General features: G+C 38.9%; 1 protein-coding gene across 1 annotated transcript in view; it reads left to right on the top strand.

The window, feature by feature from the left end:
• The first annotated feature begins 8,998 nt into the window (after positions 1-8,998).
• Positions 8,999-22,774, top strand: part of LOC132628516 (G-type lectin S-receptor-like serine/threonine-protein kinase LECRK2) — a 35,890-nt gene continuing 22,114 nt past the window's right edge. Inside the window, exon 1 of the mRNA XM_060344297.1 lies at positions 8,999-9,266. Coding sequence (XP_060200280.1) covers positions 8,999-9,266 — 268 coding nt within the window. The remainder of the gene's footprint in view (positions 9,267-22,774) is intronic.

The raw sequence follows: 22,774 nt of genomic DNA, 5'->3' as shown, positions 1-22,774 counted from the left end.
GTTCAGTTTAGAAACCTATTACCACTCTTTCGCAAGGGAATGGAGGTGCAAGATCTAGAAACATGAAAGCAATAAGTGCAAGTGGAGATAATCAAGCTAGTGGATCAAAAGCTACAGCACGAGCATATGCTATGAGACAGAGGGATGACCAAGCTGGGGCGGACATGGTTGTTGGTAAATTTCACTTATTTGGCTTATGTGTTGTTACATTATTTAATCATGGTTCTACACATTCCTATGTTAGCTCATCTTTGGTTTCTCCGAAAAATGTGAAATCTGTGAGACTTGATTGTGGTGTGCTTGTCCAAAGGCATTTAGGTCAACAGGTTGTTTGTAATCAAATCTATCGAGGTTATCCCTTTGTGATTAAAAATCTAGTCTTCCTTGTTGATTTGATTGAAATGCCTTTCCAAGACTATGATGTCATCATCGGTATGGATTGGCTTCATAGATACCATGCGGTAGTTTATTGTAGGTCAAAGCATGTGACCTTTAGAGCTCCTTCATTTTCACACATCATTGTTCAAGGTGAAAGATCATTGACATCTAATATTATATCCGCGGTTGTGGCAAGAAAGATGGTTAGTCAGGGTTGTGAAGCTTATCTTGCTCATATATTTGATACACACCTAGAAAGTCCAAGCCTTAAAGATATAACAGTTGTATGTGAATTTCCTGATGTTTTCCCTGAAAATCTTCCTGGGTTACCCTCGGAAAGGGAAGTTGAATTTCCTATAGAGGTTATTACAGGAACTACTTCTATTTCTATGACTCCTTACCGAATGGCTCCGGCAGAATTGAAGGAGTTGAAAATTCAACTGCAAGAACTTCTTGAGAAAGGTTTTATTCGCCCAAATATTTCTCCCTGTGGAGCTCTTGTTTGATTTGTGAAAAAGAAAGATGGCACTCTTAGGCTTTGTATTGATTACCGGCAATTAAACAAGGTAGCAATTAAGAATAGATATCCACTACCTAGGATTGATGATTTATTTGACCAGCTAAAAGGTGCTAGGTTGTTCTCAAAAAATTGACTTGAGGTCTGGGTATTACCAACTGCGGGTAAGTGAACAAGATTTTCCTAAACCTGCCTTTAGGACTCGCCATGGTCATTATGAATTTTTAGTGATGCCATCGGGTTGACAAATGCTCCTGCGTCATTTCTGGATCTGCTGAATCGCGTGTTCAAGCCTTATCTTTACCAATTTGTGGTGGTATTTATAGATAATATTTTAAGATATTCCAAGAATAGTGAAGATCATGAAAAGCATCTTCGGATTGTTTTGCAAATTTTGGAAGAGAAAAATCTCTATGCTAAGCTTCCCAAATGTGAATTTTGGCTTAGTGAAGTGGCTTTTCTGGGACATGTTATGTCAGCTGAAGGTGTGAAGGTTGATCCTAGTGAGATTCAAGCTATTGTTGAATGGAAACCACCTAAAAGTCCAACTGAAGTAAGAAGTATCTTGGGCTTAGCGGGATACTATAGAAGGTTTGTCGAAGGCTTCTCCATTATAGCCTATCCTTTGACTAAGCTCTTGAGGAAGGATGTCAAGTTCGTATGGGATGACAAATACCAAGAGCGCTTTGAAAAGCTCAAATCCTTATTGACACAAGCTCCTATACTTACTCTACCAACTGAAGGGAAAGAGTATGTGAGATATAGTGATGCTTCTCATCATGGTTTGGGTTGTGTCCTAATGTAAGAAGGGAAAGTGGTTGCGTATGCCTCTCAAAAATTGAAACCACATGAGTTGAATTATCCTACTCATGACCTTGAGCTTGCTGCCATAGTGTTTGCTTTGAAAATTTGGAGGCATTACTTATGTGGAGAAAAGTGTCACATATTTACTGATCACAAGAGTTTGAAGTACATGGGTACACAAAAAGAGTTGAATTTGAGACAACGTAGATGGCTTGAACTCATTAAAGATTATGACTATATCATTGACTATCATCCAAGTAAAGCCAATGTGGTTGCAGATGCTCTAAGTCGCAAAGCCTTTGCTAGTTTATCTCTAAGCCCTTTGCATTTATTTCTTGAATTAAGAGCCATGAATGCTTGTCTTGCATTTAATTATGATGGCTCTATTGTTGCTAGTTTGCAAGTCAAGCTAGTTCTACTTGAACAGGTGAAAGAAGCACAGAAGTTAGATGAGAAACTTGTGAAATTGATCAAAGAAGTTCAAACTGGAGGAAAGCTTGATTTTAAATTAAGGGAGCATGGCGCTTTATTTTATCGAAATAGGTTATGCGTTCCTAAAGATGACAACTTGAGGAAAGAAATTTTGAAGGAAGCACATACTTCACCATATGCAATGCATCCTGGAGGTACTAAAATGTACCAAACCATCAAAGAACACTACTGGTGGAATGGTATGAAGAAGGACATTGCGGAATTTATTTCTAAATACTTAGTTTGTCAACAAATAAAGGCCGAGCATCCAGTCCCAACTGGTTTGTTACAACCCTTATCGATACCCGAGTGGAAATGGGAAATAATAACTATGGACTTTTTTTCTGGGTTTCCACGCACTCAAATAAATCATGATGCAATTTGGGTTATAGTTGATAGGCTAACCAAGAGTGCTCATTTCTTGGCCATCAGAGTGGACTACCCACTTGAACGTTTCGCAGAATTGTATGTTAATGAGATTGCGAGGCTACATGGAGTTCCTATTTCTATTGTATCTGACCGAGACCCAAGGTTTACATCCAGATTCTGGACTAGCTTGCAAGAAGCTTTGGGCACTAGGTTGAACTTTAGTACGTATTTCCATCCTTAGACAGACGACTAGTCCGAGAGGGTAATTCAAATCTTGGAAGATATGCTTCGAGCTTGCATTATTGAATTTGAGGGTAGTTGGGACAGACACCTAGCCTTGATAGAATTTGCTTACAATAATAGCTACCAATCAAGTATTGTCATGCCTCCTTATCAAGCATTATATGGGAGAAAATGTAGAACTCCTCTTTGTTGGAGGGAAGTTGGTGAAAGAAAATTGGTTGGTCCTGAGATTGTGCAACAAACTGAAGATAAGGTAAAAATCATCAAGGATCATCTAAAAATTGCTTCGGATAGACAAAAGTCTTATGCTGATCTTAAGAGGCGTGAAATTGAGCATCAAGTGGGAGATAAAGTATTTAGTAGCTTTTGTACTGATCAGACCAGATTTTCGGATATTGTTTATCTTCCGCACTTGGTATTTGTATATTATGTCAGACTTATCGTATTGTTCTTGGGATTTTCATTTATTTACTTATTGTTGGTTATAAGGGATGGGTTCGCCTATTGAGGTGGGAATTAGTAGGTGTCTGAACGTTCCCCAAGTTGGGGCGTGACAAAAAGCAATGGTTGCAAACTCATTTTTTTTAGAATTACATTTTTTTATACTAACCTTTGAGCAGGTATAAGTTTTCAAGTTTATATAATACTCTTAGGGCCCACGTATAGTAGCCCAAGTTATTTTATGAGAGTTCCAAGGTACATACTTTATTTTCATACACATATATCTACACTACCTTACTTTTATTAACTCTTTAATCATCTTTTCATCACGTTTATACATATATATTACTCTCATATCACAAATAATTATTTTTTAAACATTATATACCGTACATATGATAGACATATCACATGTAACATTATTTTCTCAAAAATATACATACAAATCCTCTCCTTTTTATAAGTGTATTCTAAGCCTGAATCTATGGACTGTTGGCATAGGAGCTTAGTATATATGCATAAATTGTGCTTTAGTGAGCTATGATAAGTTAACCACTTGTGTTTTGAATATGGTATAACTCCTCCTTGAATCTTTTGCTAAATGAGCATTCATGTTCAATATCACTATTTGGTTGAGTCTACTTTAGGGATGAAAGTTGTTCTGTTTGTTCTTGATGGTATCTGTCATGTGTTGCTAACATAATGAGTCTATATGTGGGAACTAGGTGAATTTTAGTTCTGCATATAGAGATTTGACCTTAAAACCTGCTTATTTGGTCTTCTTAAGCCTTTAATGCCATAGTTTGTAAACGTTTTGTATGTTACCATGTTTACCTGATCCATTTTGTTTATCTGTTGAAATCCTGTATTGCTTAGTAAGACCAGAGGGTCAAGTTGTATACTGATGTTTCCTTTCCGTGTCTTTGGGTACATGCCCTTCTCTGCATAACATGTATGCCGCCTCAAATATATCACATGAACCTAGAAAAAGTATTGTCTTTGGAACCTAGCCTGAACTTGAAAAAATGCTAATATCCTGCTTTCCTGTTAGTAATTTGTTTGCAACTCCTGTCGACTTTGATCTCCTGTGACTATGCTAAAATTGCAAGCGAAGAATAGATCACCTAATGTGCATGCCTATTTATTAAAAGGGCTTAGAAACCTTGTCCTAATATGTGTATGCTGTTTGAAACCCCCTTTTTGTCATATCAGAAATGATTTAATGATCTTGTCTAGTCTTGAATGACATGTGATGCCCTATCCTTTAGATAGTATACCCCTATTTGGTTATCCCTGAATTTTGAACACCATGTATGTCATATGTGCCATATCCTTTCCCTTTCACTAGAATTAGTCCTTGTGCCCTTTTAAATGGTATCATAATATGCTAAAAAGGATCAAACACTTCCTCTGAGTTGGCATGTTAATTTCTGCTTAAAAATGAATGGAGTATGCATATGATATACTTAAATATATCAAGCATATACAGTATTTGTATACTTTTGGTATACAAGAACTTGTATTTTTGGTATAAATATGGTATATCATTTATGTGGGCTCAGAACTGCTAGTCTTTGCGTTATAGTAATGTTTGATTTGGGCCTGCTTCTTTACTTATTGTTGTATTGGGCTTTTCTTTCATTTGTTATGAGCTGATTTTATTTGGGTTGTATCCCTGGCCATTGTTATTTCAAACTGGGCTTGCTTGTTTAAATCCTTCCTTCATGTCTACAATTCTAGACTGGACATTTTATATTACATGTGTTAGTTGCTTTAGTATATATATATATATATATATATATATATATATATATATATATATGTTATGGGAAATTAGCTACAGTGCAGTGCACCCTAATATTTGGCCGGATTATTTATAACACACTCAACCTTTACGGGGGGACCTATTACACCCCTGTAAATTTTTTAACAGGTGTTATTAAGCTCCCAAGTGCTGAGTTGGCAAGAGATTGTCTTTCACTCTCTTTGAGATTGTGAGAAGCACTAAAAATGTTTTAAAAAAAATCCTACAGCCATTATTTAGTTTTTTTTTTTCATTCTCTCTCTCTCTCTCTCTCTCTCTCTCTCTTCTTTTTTCCTCTTATTTCAATCATCTTCTCCAATTTCATAAAAACTCACTGAAAAGTATATCTCTATGTTCTTCTAATATAATATTTTTTCCTACAACCATTATTTAGTCTTTTTTTTTTCCTTTTCATTCTCTCACTCTCTCTTCTTTTTTCCTCTTATTTCAATCATCTTCTTCAATGGCCATTTTCAATCATCTTCTCCAATTTCATAAAAACTCATTGAAAAGTATATCTTTATGTTCTTCTAATATAATTTTTTTCCTATAGCCATTTGAATTGCTTTACTTTATCAGAACAACCCCAAAACTTAGGAAAAAATTCCCAATTCCTTTAGATTTGTGAAGGAAAAAAAAAAAGGAAACAGAGCCCACTCGAGAAATTTTCGTAGATGGGAAAAAATTTGGCTCAATTTGAACCTAGATTTCTACACATGAATTCAAATAATGAATTAGGTAGATAAAAAGGAAGAATGGAAATAGCAGTGAAGGATGCAACAATGAGAAAATGGAAGAAAATGAAAAAAGAAAAACAAAATATAATTACCCAAAATGGGGAAAAGGAAAAGAATATAATTTTTTTTAAAAAAAATTGTAAAATGTACATGTGTCGGCGCGTGCACAACAAGTTCAACCATAAATTTGGTTGTCCAGTTTTAAGGTGGAGATTATTTCAGTTAAAAATAGCTAAGGCGGATAATAGCCCCCGCCCCCCCCCCCCCCCCTCGCGCGCGCGTAAAGGTTGAGGGTGTTATAATAATCCGACCAAACATTAAGGTGCACTGTAGCTAATTTCCCTATGTATTAATATACGTGTTTATTTGTATAATTATGATTAGTCCATGTTAAACAAGTAACTAAGTTCTAGATGCCCTCTAATCCATCACCCTTTTTTTCCCTTTGTGTTGCATGGGATAATATTCTCGGGCCGCTCCTTCTCAAAACCTATTGGGCCTGAGGCCCAACCTTCCTTCTTCCTCTAAAGATGAGAAGAATAAGAATCAACCTGGCATTTTTGAACTATCGATGGAAATCTAGCATATGTATATATACCTCTTCATCTTCTTGCGATCTTTACTAGGTCTGTATACCCTACCATAGTCCTGGTTACCTTATCATCAAACGTTATCTGAACATGTGTTGCGGCGTGCAACCCGATCAATCTATGATACATGTCTCTCTCTATACTCTCGCATGCTTAACCATATCTATGTACAGTACTGTGCCTTTATCTAACTAGTCATCCTATACTAACTGCCAAACTGATCAATGGTAACTGCCCGACCGGCTGCAGTCCGGTGGTAATAACCGCCCGTCCGATTATCGCCCGACGGTAGAGCGCAACTGCCCGACTGATTAGCGGTAACTGCCCGATAGGCCGTAGCACGGTGGTAACTGCCCGACTGGCTGCAGTCCAGTGGTAAATATATACATCTGCCCGACTGGTCGTAGACCACTGGTAAATACATATATACATACATACATACATCTGCCCAACCGGCTGTAGCACGGTGGTAATAACTGCCCAACTGGTCGTAGACCAGTGGTAACTATGATCGACATCATAATCAAACTTCTACAAGTAATCTATATGCACTTCTAAGGGTCTTCGCTTAACCCGTAGTGTCTACATAATCATATAAGCCTAATAAGCACATCTCTGGCCATTAGTACTTCTTCCCACTTCACTAGACTATAACCAAATCCTAAGATACAACATGAACCTCTCTTCGAACATTAAATACCTCATTAAAGATCCTATGCTAGCACTTTACTCATGTCCTATAAGACATTCCTTTAGAACCTGTTCCTAAACTCATTGGATTATTATTATGGAACCGTCATCATGAACACGTCTCACCTTGGAGGAACAAAGTCATAAGATGAGATCAACATCAATGAATAACATCAATAGCCATGAAACAAGCTCAAGCATATCACAAGAACATCGAGAACTGTAAGCTTTGGTACTTTTAGAAACGAGTTTATTGAAGATGTCATATATAGGTTCACAACAAAGGAATTGTGCCTTAAGAAAAAAAGGTTTAACCTTAACATACCTGGAATCTTGCTCCTTGACCTTCCCATTTATCTCCTGACTTGTAATCTACATATAAAATCGTTCATACTATTATTAGGCTCACCATCATACACTTGTCTTAAGCCTTTAATTAAAATCCCTTTAGAATCCGCCGAAATTCGGGCAGCATCTCCCCTGTTTATATGCCTAACCCGAAATCTCAATTCAGTAACCAACAATAACAACAACAATACCAACATCAACAACAATATTATCAACACTAAAATATTCCATAAACATCTCACATGATGTTTTATCCAATTTCTCGACCCATAAAGTCATTATACGCTCATTTAGTAACTTTTCCTCCGTAGACAAGCTTAAATCAATACTAATAAGGAACGATTCATACCTTTCACCCGCTAGAATTGCAATATCTTCGATTATCACCTTGAATCCAAACCAAGTTTCACCGCAATTCGATATTATAATCGCAGTCATGTGTTGTCCAAACTTAAATTCGGGGATTTCACTTAGTTTGCGTTAAAATCTAATGGACGGGAGTTGGGAGAGTTTTCTAGAGAATTTGGGAAATATTTGGAATGTTCTTGGCTGAAAAATGAGGCTTAGGATCTGATTTGATCCTTAAATAATGGGTAAAATTCGGGTCGGGGTCACTGTAGCAGTACTGTAGCAGCCCGGTTACTGTAGTAGCGTTTCTGCTTCGTCAGCCTAAATTGCAATGTCCATAATACTCTACTCCGATGTCATATCGATGAGCGGTTTGTCGCGTTGAAAACTAGACTTGACGAACTTCATTTTAGGCTTTTGCTTTGCTTCAAAACTTCTCATATACTAAAAGATATTCTTTATCAAAGTTGGCCCAAAATTTGCCCTTCATATTTTCCACAAAATTCAAGGTCTCAATAGCTTATTTCTTCAACTCCATTTGGTCGTGAGACTTCCAGTACTCGTCATATATCACTTTATCCATAAGTATACCTAATAATTATGCCATTCCTTAAACCCAAAAGACGGCTCATCTTGGTCATAATCCACGTACTTGTACTTAAACTTAGCGAACGTTCATCTAGAAGTACGGGGTGTAACAGTTACTCAGCAGACCTACAGGATTACTCCATTATTCCGGAGGTGCCATTTCGATATATTATTTAGCGTATATATTTTGGGCACGACGGGGTCCTGTCCCGTCCTTATGTCTAGTACTCTAGTAGAGGCTCGTAGATACGTACGTGTGGGTAGTAGATGTCCCATAATGACTACGTGGTAATTTCGTATATCATTTTAATAGCCGGAGGGCTTATGTATATAAATGTAGATATGTTTTAAAAGTGAAAATGATTCCTCCCCATGGCTAGCTGTGTCAGGAATAATAAATGAAGGAAGGATAAGTATGACGAGTAGTAGAATGAGTGGTGCTCGGTAGTTAGCTCCGGGTACTCGTTATGGCCCCTAGTCGGGTGTGTCCTAGGGTGTGTCTACGAGTCGTGTCCAGTAGAGTCTTATTTATGGGTGTGTTGCGCGCCACACTTATAAACAAGAGGCTGCGGGGCATTTAGGGATGATTGACCTTTTTTCTCATGATAGATCATGCGATAAAGCCGTGGTATAAGAATTTCCTTTTCCTTAACGATGTGCTATGTTTTCAATGATACCTGTGAAGAGAAAAGTTACAGCAACCCAAAAGGGCAAGACAGTGATGGATAGGGATATAGAGGAGGATGAGTCTCCCACTGAGGTTCCATCTCGATCCTCTCATTCAGTGCCTGCTTCAGAGGAGCACGAAGGAGCCTCAGCTCCAGCTCTAGTGCCTCCAGTCTCTCCTCCAGGAGCCTTGGGCCAGCAGATGATAGAGGCTATACAATTATTGACCCAGTTAGTCGCTGCTCAGGCCCAACGGCATGGTACGGGTCAAGGTGATAGAGTTGTGAGTGCTAGAGCCCGTGATTTTATTAGTTTGAACCCTCCAGAATTTTATGAGTCAAAACCGGATGAGGATCCGCAAAGCTTTATAGATGAAATGTTGAGGACGTTGCGGATAATACATGCTTCGAAAATTCAGTCGGTAGAGTTGGCCTCTTATAGATTACAGGATGTTGCGGTACACTGGTATACGGTTTGGATGTCTTCTAGAGGAGTTAATGTCCCTCCCCCAGTATGGCAAGAGTTCGTAGATGCTTTCCTCCGACACTATTTGTCGCTGGAGGTTCAACGAGCTAGAGCAGACAGGTTTCTGAATCTTAGGCAAGGGAATATGAGTGTCCGAGAGTATAGCCTCCATTTTAATTCCTTGGCTAGGTACGCTCTAGCTATGGTAGCTAACATGGGAGACCGCGTACACTGTTTTGTGAGTGGTTTAGGGCCACATTTGATGGGTGAGTGTTTGACAGCTTCACTTCAGGACGGTATGAATATTTCTCGCATTCAGGCCCATGCCCAGAAACTAGAAGAACAGTAGCAACGGCAACAGCGGGAAGAGGAGTGTGAGTATGAGGGGGATTATAGTAAGTGTTACACCCCGTATCTTATACGTCGAGTTATTCGCGAAAGAATCGACGTGAGATAGAAACCTCGGATTTTAATTTCTAAATTAAAACTAATCGGTTATAAATTTTACCTAGTATAAGAATGTCGTTGGAAATTAGGAACTACTTAATTGTGGTGTTAAGTAAAAATTACTGGCAACAATGAGCCAATTTGAACATTAACATGCCATGTCCAAAAGATGACTCAAAGTCATCTAAAACAAGGCTATTATGGAAGACATACAAATATGCATTTAATGTTGATTCATCCACTACACTTTCATTATATCATGGACAACCAAATGGAAAAAAAACGGGATGTAAAATTCGGCCAAGATGGCTGAAAATAAGAGGAGAAAAGGTTGAGGCATGCATTTGAACATTCAAAGTATCCATTATTTTATGAAGGCATGCATTATTTTATGAAGGTATACAAGTTGGATGAGTCATTGCACATTTAAATATTGACCATTTATCTTTGTATGATTGCAATGGACAAGGTTAGTGTATGAATCATCCACTACACATGCAATTGTCTTGTAAACAGTTAAATGGAAAGAAGAAGAAAGGAAACAAAGAGGGAGGTTCAGCCGAATGTTTAGAGAAAAGAATTGAATTTTAGTGTAAAGTTAATTGAGTGCTCAATGTCATGAGTGGAGCATGTGTTGTGTCCAACTTGTAGTCATCTTAGTTTAATCAAATGGATGACTAAGAGAGCTCATCTTCTCATTTCAACTTCACAACCCAAAAATAGAAAGACTAGAGAAAGAGAGAAAAACTCTCGGCCAAGTGGCTGAATTTGGAGCTCTTTATGTGTTGATCAAAAAAATATTTATTCAATCATTTCAACCCTTTAGAAGGTCCCTAGAAACGTGAAGATATTCATTGGAGCAACAAGAACCATTATCATTTCAATTCACAAACTCTAGCCAAGTTGAGAAGTCGGATTGTCAAGGTAAGATCTAACTTTCTTTTACATGTGTTAAGGGTGATGTAGATGTGTGAATATAAGTTTCATGAATGAAATGATGTGTGTTGATGTTGGAACATGATAGTATACATGAACTTATATATGTTGATGTTGAAGTATGGTTGTAACTTGATGAACATGAATTGTATGCATAAGATCATGAATGTTGGTGTTGGAATGTTAATGTGGCCGTAGGGACTGTTTTAGTGGCCATGGCGGACTGATTTTCTTTAGTAATTATGGATGATGCTATCATAGATTTCATGGTAAAAAGAATGAAAAGAATTGGAAGGTTAAAGGTGAAGTTGTGTTAGTATGAACATAAATTGAATCCATGAAATCTTGTGTGTGATGTTGAAGCATGTTGAAACCGTGTAGGGACTGTTTTGTGTGGAAGATAATGAACTGATTTTACTTGATATTTTGATTGTTGTTGTCATGAATTTTATTATGGAAATGAAGGTGTTTAATGGTTGGAGTTGGAACTAAAATCGTTTGTGGGTTGTTGTAAGGATTATAGTGATGACAAGGTAGCTTAGTTGCGTAAGAAGTGATGATGTACATGTCGTGTGGTTGCTGGCCGTAACTTACTGAAATTATATGAAAAGAAGACATGAAATAAGGTGTAATAATCGTATGTAGTTCGCTTAATATGTTCGTAAACGTTTGCAAGAATTCCGAGCATCTTTATGTTGTTGGTTAAGGATTGTTTTGGACGTGTTGTAGTTTTTGTTAAGTTGGAAAAACTAATTATAATTAAGAGAATACATCATGTTGTCATAGTAATTGGGCTGTTATAGAATCATTATGATGAAGTATTACGCCTATAAACTAATGAGAATAAAATAGAGGTGTCATAACCGCATGAAAACTATTATCGAATGTTGTAAGGTATGGATTGATTTGAAATCGCATACGGACTGTTTTTACACATTGTTGTTGTTCTTATTGAACTTGGAAGGTTAATGATAATTAAGATTATGCATTGTGTTGCATGTTGGATGGGTTGTTATAAAGTTGTTACATGCAAACGTTAAGGCTACAAACTATTACGAATAACTTGAGAATGTAGTAGCCGTATTGAATCGCTATTGAATGTTGTGAATGCGGATTGTTTGGAGTGTTGTGTGGGCTGTCCGGATTGGTATTGAATGTATAATTATTGATGTGGGATTGGTTATATGTAGGTGGTTAGGCTATAAGAGAAAATGTCGTCTAAACATCTAGAAAGGAGTTACTAACGTTAGAATACATTTTGAATCTCCCCGTAGCTTAACCGTAGTTGTTGGCGTCTTAATATAGGTTGAAGTATTATTGGGCAGCGTATACATATTGTGTGACCAATAAGCACTAAAGGTATGTGAAGCTAACCCTTCTTTCTTTTTGGCATGATCGTTGTGAAATGAATATACGATATATATACGATTCCAAAGGAATTCCTATTCCCAGAACCACTAGGATGGCTAATGATCTTGATTCTCATAACTTACATTTTATATATATGTTTTGATATGTACATATGATTTCAAAGTTCCATTTTGATATAATCCACAGGGACATCCGAAAGGTAAATGATATGAATATTATTGAATTTGCGAACGATGGTTCGTGTTGACTATTCTATTGAGTCCTTAAAAACGTTTTGAATTGCATATAGTTTCTCACTACTCTGCTCGTGCATATCTCAATATATCTTTCACCGAGTCCCGGGCCGGGTATGTTATCGTGCACACTTCCACTGCATTGTTCACCGAGTCCCTCACTAGAGGGCCGGGTACGGTATATATATGTATTTGGTGTTATGCTGTGTTATGGTGTTATGTTGTGTTATGGTGTTATGCTGTTTTACGGAGTTATGCTGTGTTACGGAGTTATGCGGTGTTACGGAGTTATTATATTCTGGAGTATGCTGTGTTATGGCGCCAGAGACGGGGTGGCGACCATGTTCACCGAGTTCCATAATGGGGCTGGATATGATATATGATATTGATGTGCATGAGTTATGTTTCAAAAGAAAGTATTTGGTTTTCTGGTTATAGTACTCGTTTCCTATACTTTTTATTGCAGTTATGATCCTATTTACTATATTTCATGCTTTACATGCTCAGTACATATCCCGTACTGACCCCCTTTCTTCGGGGGGCTGCGTTTCATGCCCGCAGGTGCAGATACTCGCTTTGGTGATCCGCCAGCTTAGGATTTCCCTTCTGCTATCTTGGAGAGTTCCGTTGTTCCGGAGCCCATACTTTGGTATAGATCCTGTTTGATCTAAATATATGCATATGTTGTTTAAGGGTACGACGGGGCCCTGTCCCGTCATATGTTACGTTACTGTTGATACTCTTAGAGGTCTGTGGACATATGTATGGGTTGTGTATGGGTCCTGTTCAGCTGTGTCTATATGATGTGCTGTTGTATGATGTTCGTCTATAGTGGCAGCCTTGTCGACTTGCATATGATATTGATATGCGATGGCAGCCTTGTCGGCTTGCTTTTATATGTATAATTATGCGACAAATCTGAGACCATGGGTTGGTCGTTATGAATTCCATATGGTGTTGTTGTGGACTGAACATATAGCTAACGGGAGTGTATACGAGTGCCCAGTCCGGGTACTTAGTCACGGCCTACGGGGTTGGGTCGTGACAGTAAGAGGGCCAGATCCTCGGGTCCTATAAGTGAACCTAGAGAAGGCCAGAGGCAGCATCATTCTAGACACACAGGCTACTCAATGACTAGTGCACCTCCATGACGTGTAGGCCAGAGGTCCGATCGCTCTATTTGTTCTGGACCGGATCAGAGTTTCAGAGAGTCGGGCTCTCGGTATGGGGGTGATCCAGGCCAGATGAAATCATCTATACCACAATGTACCCAATGTGATAAGCTACATTCGACAGATGCAGTGTACGCTGAGGTTAATTAAGGCTTCTGAGACTGAGTCTGTCGAGTTAGCTTCGTATCGACTGCGGGATGTAGCTGTCAACTGGTATGAGTCGTGGGAGTTGTCTAGGGGCACGGATGCTCCTCCAGCAATGTGGGACGAGTTTGTAGAGGCCTTCCTTGGCCATTTTCTGCCTCCAGAGATGCGAAGAGCTAGAGTTGATAGATTCTTACGTCTGAAGCAGAATGGCAGGAGCGTTCGGGATTATAGTCTCAAGTTCGACTCGTTGGCCAGATATGCACCTATTATTGTAGCTGATATGACCGATAGGATGCATCGATATGTGATGGGGTTGGATCGTTATTTGGTTGATAGCTGTATGGTAATGGCCTCCCAGCCAGGGATGGATATTGCTCGGTTACAGGCGTATGCACAAGGGATGGAGGATCGACACAGGGGGCGTCAGCCCGATAGAGACTATGACAGAGGCTAGCATAAGAGAGCTAGGTCAGCTGGCTATCCGGGTGAATTTTGAGGCAGGTAGCCTCAGCAGCAGCATAGTAAATATCCTTCTCAGCCCGCACGGAGTGCACCTCCGAAATTCTCGGGCAGGTGATTTGATAGTACCGGGTATTCAGGAGCTGTTCAGAGCTCCAAGGCTTCAGATTCGCAGATGCCTAGGGTTCTGAGTCAGTCGAGGCCACCTTTTCCTCGGTGTTCTCGGTGCGGAAGGCCCCATTCTGGGGAGTGCCGTCTCGCTACTGGTGCTTGCTTTTCTTGTGGCCGTCAAGGCCATATTATGAGGGAATGTCCCTATGGAGGTAATCCAGGTGGTGCAGCTCAACCTACTGGATCAGTTGCTGGCTCATCTTCTTTTGTGGCTATGCGCCCTATGGGGCAGGGTTTCCAGGTACCAGCAGGTCGTGGTAGAGGTCGTGGCGGAGCTTTTAGTTCTAGCGGTCCTTCGAACCGTATATATGCTTTGGCTACTAGGCAGGATCAGGAGGAGTCACCTAATGTGGTTACAGGTATGCTATCGATTTTCTCTCGAGATGTGTATGCATTGATAGACCCAGGCTCCACATTATCGTATATTTCCCCACTTGTTGCTAGTAGAATTGGGATAAAACCTGAATCGATAGAACCATTTGAGGTAGCTACACCAGTAGGAGATTCTGTTATAGCAAGACAAGTATATAGAGACTGTTCGGTGAATATATATAGTCGTTGCACCAAGGCAGATTTGATAGAGCTAGATATGACTGAGTTTGATGTTATTATGGGTATGGATTGGTTAGCTTCTTGTTATGCTAACATTGATTGTAGAGGCAAAATAGTCCGATTTCAGTTCCCAGGAGAGCCAATTATAGAGTGGATAGGAAATACAGCATCGCCGAGGGGTAAGTTTATTTCATACCTCAAGGCAAGGAAGATGGTCAGAAAGGGTTATATTTATCATCTGGTACGGGTACACGACCTGAAGGCAGAGGCGCCGACTTTTCAGTCAGTGCCGGTAGTTAGCGAGTTTCCCAATGTATTCCTAGATGAACTCCCAGGCCTTCCGCCTGAGCGTGAGATAGAATTCGCTATAGACGTATTACCAGACACTCAGCCCATATCTATTCCTCCTTACAGGATGGCACCTGCAGAACTGAAGGAGCAATTGAAAGATTTATTAGAAAAGGGCTTCATAAGGCCCAGTACATCACCTTGGGGAGCACCGGTATTATTTGTAAGGAAGAAGGATGAGTCGCTGCGAATGTGTATTGATTATAGGCAGCTTAATAAAGTAACAATTAAGAACAGGTATCCCCTCCCCAGGATCGATGATTTATTTGACCAGTTGCAGGGTGCTAAGTGTTTCTCAAAGATAGACTTGCGGTCAGGATATCACTAGGTGCGGGTAAAGGAGGCAGACATTCCGAAGACTGCATTCAGGACCCAATACGGACATTACGAGTTTAGAGTGATGTCCTTTGGGTTGACCAATGCTCCAGTAGTATTTATGGATCTGATGAACAGAGTGTTCAAGCCATTTCTTGACCTGTTCGTGATTGTATTCATTGATGATATTCTGGTATACTCACGATTCTGGGTCCTATTAGTGAACCTAGAGAAGGCCAGAGGCAGCATCATTCTAGACACACAGGCTACTCAATGACTAGTGCACCTCCATGACTTGCAGGCCAGAGGTCCGATCGCTCTATTTGTTCTGGACCGGATCAGAGTTTCAGAGAGTCGGGCTCTCGGTATGGGGTGATCCAGGCCAGATGAAATCATCTATACCACAATGTACCCAATGTGATAAGCTACATTGGGGACTATGCCGATTGGGTTTTGATGTTTGCTATGTTTGCGGCCAGCCAGGTCATATTGTGAGGGAGTGCCCATTTTGAGGTGGTAGGCGTAAGGCTCATCCCACAGGATCCGCAGCTGGTTCTTCGTCATCCATGCGCCCTCCCGGGCAAGGCTCCCAGACACTAGAGGGTCAGGGTAGGGGCAGGGGGAAAGTGCTCAGTTCGAGTAGTCCTCAGCATCGTACGTATGCATTAGCTGAGCGACAGGACCTAGAGTTCCCCCCCCCCCCCCCCCCCCGATGCTGTCACAGTTATATTTGCACCTTTGATAATGTGTTAAAAGAAGAACACATTTATTATTAAGCAAGTATGAACTGAGAGGTTTTATGCTATGTAGCGACGATAATTGGAAGAGCATGATGTGTTGTAGTAATAATGTTTATACATCCTCAAGGATAGTGTTGATCCACCATCTGCGATTTTCATGAGATACCTTTTAACGTACTACTGATGGGACAAAAAAATGGGTTGTAAGGATGATGGTATTCAAGGCTTAGAGAAGCAAGGCATGAAGAGTAGAACTTCCAAGATAGTTGTTGTTTGAATGTTAGAGAAAAGATAAGGTCAGTTTAAAAAAAAAAAAAAAAGAATGATGTATGCTACCGAGCAAGTTAGTTGTTATTGAAAGCTTCCTCATTGTATAGACTATATTGTCAACATATTTTATAAAGATATGAGTGTAAAGAAAATATACGAGACATGAGTTATAGCACTTTAGAAGTTACCATTACAGGATTATTGAGTTAGTAGTAGAAGACTGCTTAGTCAACAAAGGAAATGAGAGATGTTCTAGAGGAATTAACTGTGTGGTGGAAAAGGAATAGGAATAGGTGGAGATATTACGCATCCCCAATCGACGAGATGAATTTTTAATCTAAGAGAGATCTGCCTAAAGAAAGAGTGTTCATGTAATGAAGAAGAGAGAAAGTGTTAATAATCAGAAAAATCTGTGTTGGAAGATAGAGTTGGGTGCTAAATACTATTATGGTGATGAAATGGGAATACGAATGATAGGAGAAGGTTGTGGTAAGAACGTCAACAATAAAGGAGTAAAGAGGATTGAATAAGAAGTTACTCGAAGAAAATAATGGACTAAGACGGGAGGTTAAGTGAAATAGTCGCTGCGAGTTAATTGAAATGAGGATAAACTATTTGAAACCATACGAAAGTTGGACGATAGTGATCCTCGGTATCGCATTGTTGAGGAGCAGAAATTTCTCTTTGAAAGAATTACTAAAATTATTAAGAGATTTCCTGAGAATAGACGCGGGATGATTTGGAGAGCTTAATTAACTTATCTCTAGAATTGGAATTGGTAAAGTCGGACTTTCATATGTCTATGCTTTGCAAGTGCATTGATAATTTCCCATAGTTGTGCCGAGTAAGGATATTTGAATTGTGGAACCGTTATTATACGAGAAGTTCCTATTTCCCTCCAAAATAGCTCCAGGTTGTGAATTAAGAACTAGAAATGTAAGCTTGATAAAGGTATTATGAAAGGAGGCGAAGATGAAAGAGATCACCTGGGAAAACAAAAGAAGATATGCAGCTAGGTACCTAAACTATTTCTGCTCTCAGAGAGAATACAGATAGAGACACCATTGTCCCCAGGTATATGATACTTCTTTAAATGATTTCTGGGTCGTGTGTGGCCATAATTTATTGTTATTGTGTTGTAGCCCTGTGAGGCATGGTTATTGTGGGCTGCTGCGACAGGATGGTAATGCCCTATTACAAGGGAAACTTTGGCAAAATTTCTGTAGAATCCTCGAGAGTTTAACATTCGGGGACGAATGTTCTTAAGGGGGAGGAATGTTACACCTTGAGAATTTCTGCGTCGATTACGTCGTAAGCAAACTAATGTAAGTCCAGAGAGGTTATGATACCCCTATCAGGTTAAAGAAACACTTTTGACAATCATTAAGCATGTACCCTAAAGGTTCCGAGGCTAAGATAATTGAAGAAAGTACTTTTTGTGAAAGTTTGTTGACTGGGCAGAGATACGGCCCAACATACGGACCGTAAAAGTGACATACGGACCGTCTGTCATGTCTGAGAGGCGTAAAACAACATCAAAGAGTTGTGCAGAATTTTGGCCAACATATGGTCAGACATACGGACCGTAAGTATGACATACGAACTGTATGTCCACCGTAAGTTGTTGTCGGTGGAAAAGTTTCAAGTTACATATATTTGGCCCACTTCGTTTTTTCCCATTTTTTCATCATCCACAGATCCCAAACACTCCCAAAAACCCTCTCCACACCTCTAGAGCCTTCTCCACACTCCATTTACATAAATCCAAGGAAAATCAAAGATCAACATCATCAATCCAAGGAAATCAAGTGCAAGGAAGCTCTTTAGGAATGTTAGAAGTCAAGAATTTCTTTGGATTGAAGCTAGGGTTTTTCCTAGAGTGAAGTAATTTCATCCAAACTTGATCCTACCCAATCAAAGGTAAGTTTTATGATTCTTCCATGTTATTTAGACTATTGAGGGGTTGAAAGACTTGGATTATGGAAGGAGGTAGAAGATGGGTTACAAATATGAGAATAGTGGCATTTGTGAGTAATAGATTAGTATGAGTCATGATTTTTGATATGATGAGATTATAAATATGTTATAAATGATATTAAGGACATGGGAGGAACATTATATGAGGATAAATGTATTATTGTATTATGATCATGGTTATGGATGCCCTTGAAAGGGAAGTAGGAGAATTGAATAATGTATGGTTGACGAAGATTGTTGAGTATGATATTATGAATATTGTTATTAATGTTTGGGAGTTGATATATTATATAGAGAACGTTGTATAAACAAAGGAGATGCTGCGCAATTTTATCTAGCCTTAGTTTGAACATGCATATGTTATCGATTATCTAATATTAGTACGAACTCTCTTGAAGGTACGAACGTGAATATTGGAGGGGAACGTTTAAGTGATAAAGTAGCTAAACGAAAAGGTATGTAAGTCTAGTCCCTTATTTTTAAGGCGCGATTCTTATGGCATGACTTCTCTTATCTCTCCATGACTTTCTTACATTCCAGAAAATATGAGTCAACGTTATGCAGAGCTTCTTATGAGATAAAATAATAAGGTATATGTTATGAATACGATAATGGTAATGATGAGCCTAAGTCTAGAGATTCTAAAGCCTATGGTACAATATCTTCACGAAATTCATGCTACGAATATGACATGACATTCTATGAAGCTAACGATTCTTGTACGACTCCTTGATGTTATTCATTATTGCTAGACCCACCTTATGATGCTAGCCCTTTTCCTTCCTAAGACATGACCCCTATATTGTATCCCCCGTGCATTCCATGATTATTAAGAGTTTTCTTATGAGCCAGAGATGAGATATGTTCTATGATAATGGTGATGATTCCATAGTGGTCAAACTACATACGATACTCACAACGCACCTAAGCCCAGCAACACTAGAGACCCACAACTTTCATGAATCTTGCGATATAAATTATGGTGATCTTTATAATGGTAATTCCTATGTTGTGACCCCACGCTTTTGTTCCACATTGTCCTTACTCCTAAAATGTTAGGCTTCCATGATTCTTAAGGCCATCATGATAATATTGAGGAATGTTCTTCGTGACAACGATTACGATGGTAATTCCCCTCCCAGTGATACCCAAAGACTAAAGTTCCACATGTCCTCATAGGATGATTGAGCTTACCGTATGAGTCTCTGTCACATTCATGATAGTTGGCCTTGTCTTATGTTATTGTTTTCTTCAAAAGTGAGACATGACAGTAATGATGATCATGATAGCGAAAATGATTGTGCTTTCCAGGGGATATAGAAGCATAATTCCCTTATTATGAATTCAGTTAAAATGTCTGAAATGTACTACTCCTAAGAAAAGCTACAGTTTGCGACTTCCAAGACTCTTAAGATGATATTGATAAAAGACTTCCGTAGTGATGGAAATGATGATAATAGGATATACCGAGCCTTATTATGGACGGGTACGGATGACATGCATGTGATACTGTCGAGCCACTATGTGGCCGAATACGGATACTGTCGAGCCACTACGTGGCCGAATACGGATACTGTCGAGCCACTACGTGGCCGAATATGGATACTGTCGAGCCACTACGTGGCCGAATACGAATATTGTCGAGCCACTACGTGGCCGAATACGGATAATGTTTAATGTGTATGAGCAGATACGGTACTAGGATATGTATATGTATGTGCATTCCACGATTCCTAAGAAAAGGTAAAGCAAGTATGATGAATATCTCAAAAGGTATTACTTGGTCTTTTATCTTATACTATCCTTCACGTTTTATTTATGTTACTACTCATGCCTTACATACTCAGTACATATTTCGTACTGACGTCCTTTCGTTTTGGACGCTGTGTTCATGCCCACAGGTAGGCAGGGAGACGGTGTAGATCCCTAGGAGTTACTCCGCAGACCTACAGGAGCACTCCATTATTCCGGAAGTGCCATTTCGATATATTATTTTGGGCCCGATGGGGTCCTGTCCCGTCCTTATGTCTAGTACTTTAGTAGAGGCTCGTAGATACGTACGTGTGGGTAGTAGATGTCCCATGATGACTACGTGCTAATTTTGTATATTGTTTTGATAGTCGAAGGGATTATGTATATAAATGTAGATATATTTTTAAAGTGAAAATGATTCCTCCTCATGGCTAGCTGTGTCAGGAATAATAAATGAAGGCAGGATAAGTATGATGAGTAGTAGAATGAGTGGTGCTCGGTAGTTAGCTCCGGGTACCCGTCATGGCCCCTAGTCGGGTCGTGACAACACGCCTAGCTACTAGGAAGTCGCTTCAAATGATTTTTCCAAACTCGGTTAAATCCTAAGTATAAGCATGAAATCAGTAACTTAGATTCTTCTTTTTTCCAAATTATAAAACTGGATTGATAATGTGGCTTAAGTTAAATGAATTTTGAAAATGAAACTAAGTCATAATTTTGGGTCTTATGCCCCTCTGTGAAAATCTGGAATCATAATGGGCAGAATTGAAATCATTTTTGGGCCTCAAGCCCGTTTAGGACTTTTCAAAACCAAAGAAAAATGAGCTGTTTTCCCTTGGCATTATTTGGACTTAAATAAATCTGGATGTCTTTTTTTGTGTGACTTGGATTTTCTGGCATTTTGGGGCCAAAGCCCAAAAACCTTAAGGCTGAAAATGAGAGGAAATACACTTCAACCAATATTTGAGGTAAAGATGGCTTTGGTAGTAGAATAGAATTGATTATGAGCTTTAATGGACAAAAACCGAGAAATAATAAACTCTTTTCCTTACCTATATAATTATTATAAAGGAGATATACTCCACTTATTTTATCTATATATAAGTAATAAAAACTTATAAGAACTAAACTCATCTCATTAGGGCCAAAATAGTAGCGACTCTACTGGAGAGAAATCCCGCGTGTGTCTTGGTCCGGAAACAAAGTGAGGTTAACCCTTATACGCATTTTAAACCAAAACCCCTTTTTCCAAAGGGGGATATTTTGCCAAAAAAATAGGATTTATGATAAGCATGACACTTTTTGCAAGAAAGGAACATTTTTAGAAAATAATTACAATAATCACACATTGAAGCTCGTAGGTCAACCATATTCTACGTATCCTTAATACTAGGGTGTTTAGGACCTTCCCCTAGGGGACCACCAGAACCCTTACCTCAAACTCTGGCTTAAAAGGGTTTTTTCTCTTGTTTTGATAAACCCTTTTTACCCGATTTTCCTAATTTCCATTATAAAATTAGGTGGCAACTCTAAAAACACGAAATCCAATTAGAGCACCAACAACCTCTTAGTAGCTTTTATACACTCACGTAAAAGTGAACCGTAACAGATTTAAAAACAAGTTCACAGCCAGCCAGCAATTGCGCAACAACAAACATGCTACCCTTTCGAAACTCGCAAGTTCTAGTTTTTATGATCGACCTACAACTCATATAAGCTTAGATAAGGGAAGGAGAAGCATAAACTTACCTTGGAATGAACAGAACCAGTGAAAACCTAAGATTTCTTCACCTAGAATTATCCCCCAACGCAGCTACAAGAAAAGGAAAGGCAAACTAGCAAGCAGTTCGGGTTTTTCAGCACTAGAATCACATCGTATAACCCAAAATCACCTAAATTTTTTGTGGGATTTTTGGGAGAATATGTGCAGAGGCTTTATCTCATGTTCTTGGTTTGAAAATAAATGAAAGAATGAAGATAAATCATCCATTAAAAGGGCCCTCTTGGCCGCCCCAACAAACCCTTTTTGTGGGGAATTAATTTGGTCCTTTCCTATTAACAAGTAGGTGACACACCTACTTGTCATATATATATATATATATATATATATATATATATATATATATATATATATATATAGCATACTTTTTTAATTAGTAGTGCCACATGCTGCCCTTATTTAATTTAAATACATGTCTGGTACTCATTTAATAATCATGACACGTATTGAGTAGCTCAAGCAAGTAGGACGGGAAGTAAATAGGTGAAGCAGGTACGTCGGGTAAGCAGGCACATCGTTATTGTTTGTCCAATATCCCATTTCTCACGTTTAAGTGCATTGTTCAACCTCAATGTAGTCATGTATATATTGAACTAAAATATGGAATTAACATCCTTCCCTCCTTAGAGACATTCGCCCTCGAAT

This window comes from Lycium barbarum, chromosome 2 (assembly GCF_019175385.1).
Source record: "Lycium barbarum isolate Lr01 chromosome 2, ASM1917538v2, whole genome shotgun sequence".
In the NCBI taxonomy this organism is placed as follows: domain Eukaryota; kingdom Viridiplantae; phylum Streptophyta; class Magnoliopsida; order Solanales; family Solanaceae; genus Lycium; species Lycium barbarum.
Note: the sequence above shows the minus strand (reverse complement) of the source record. Positions and strands in the feature narration are given on the sequence as shown.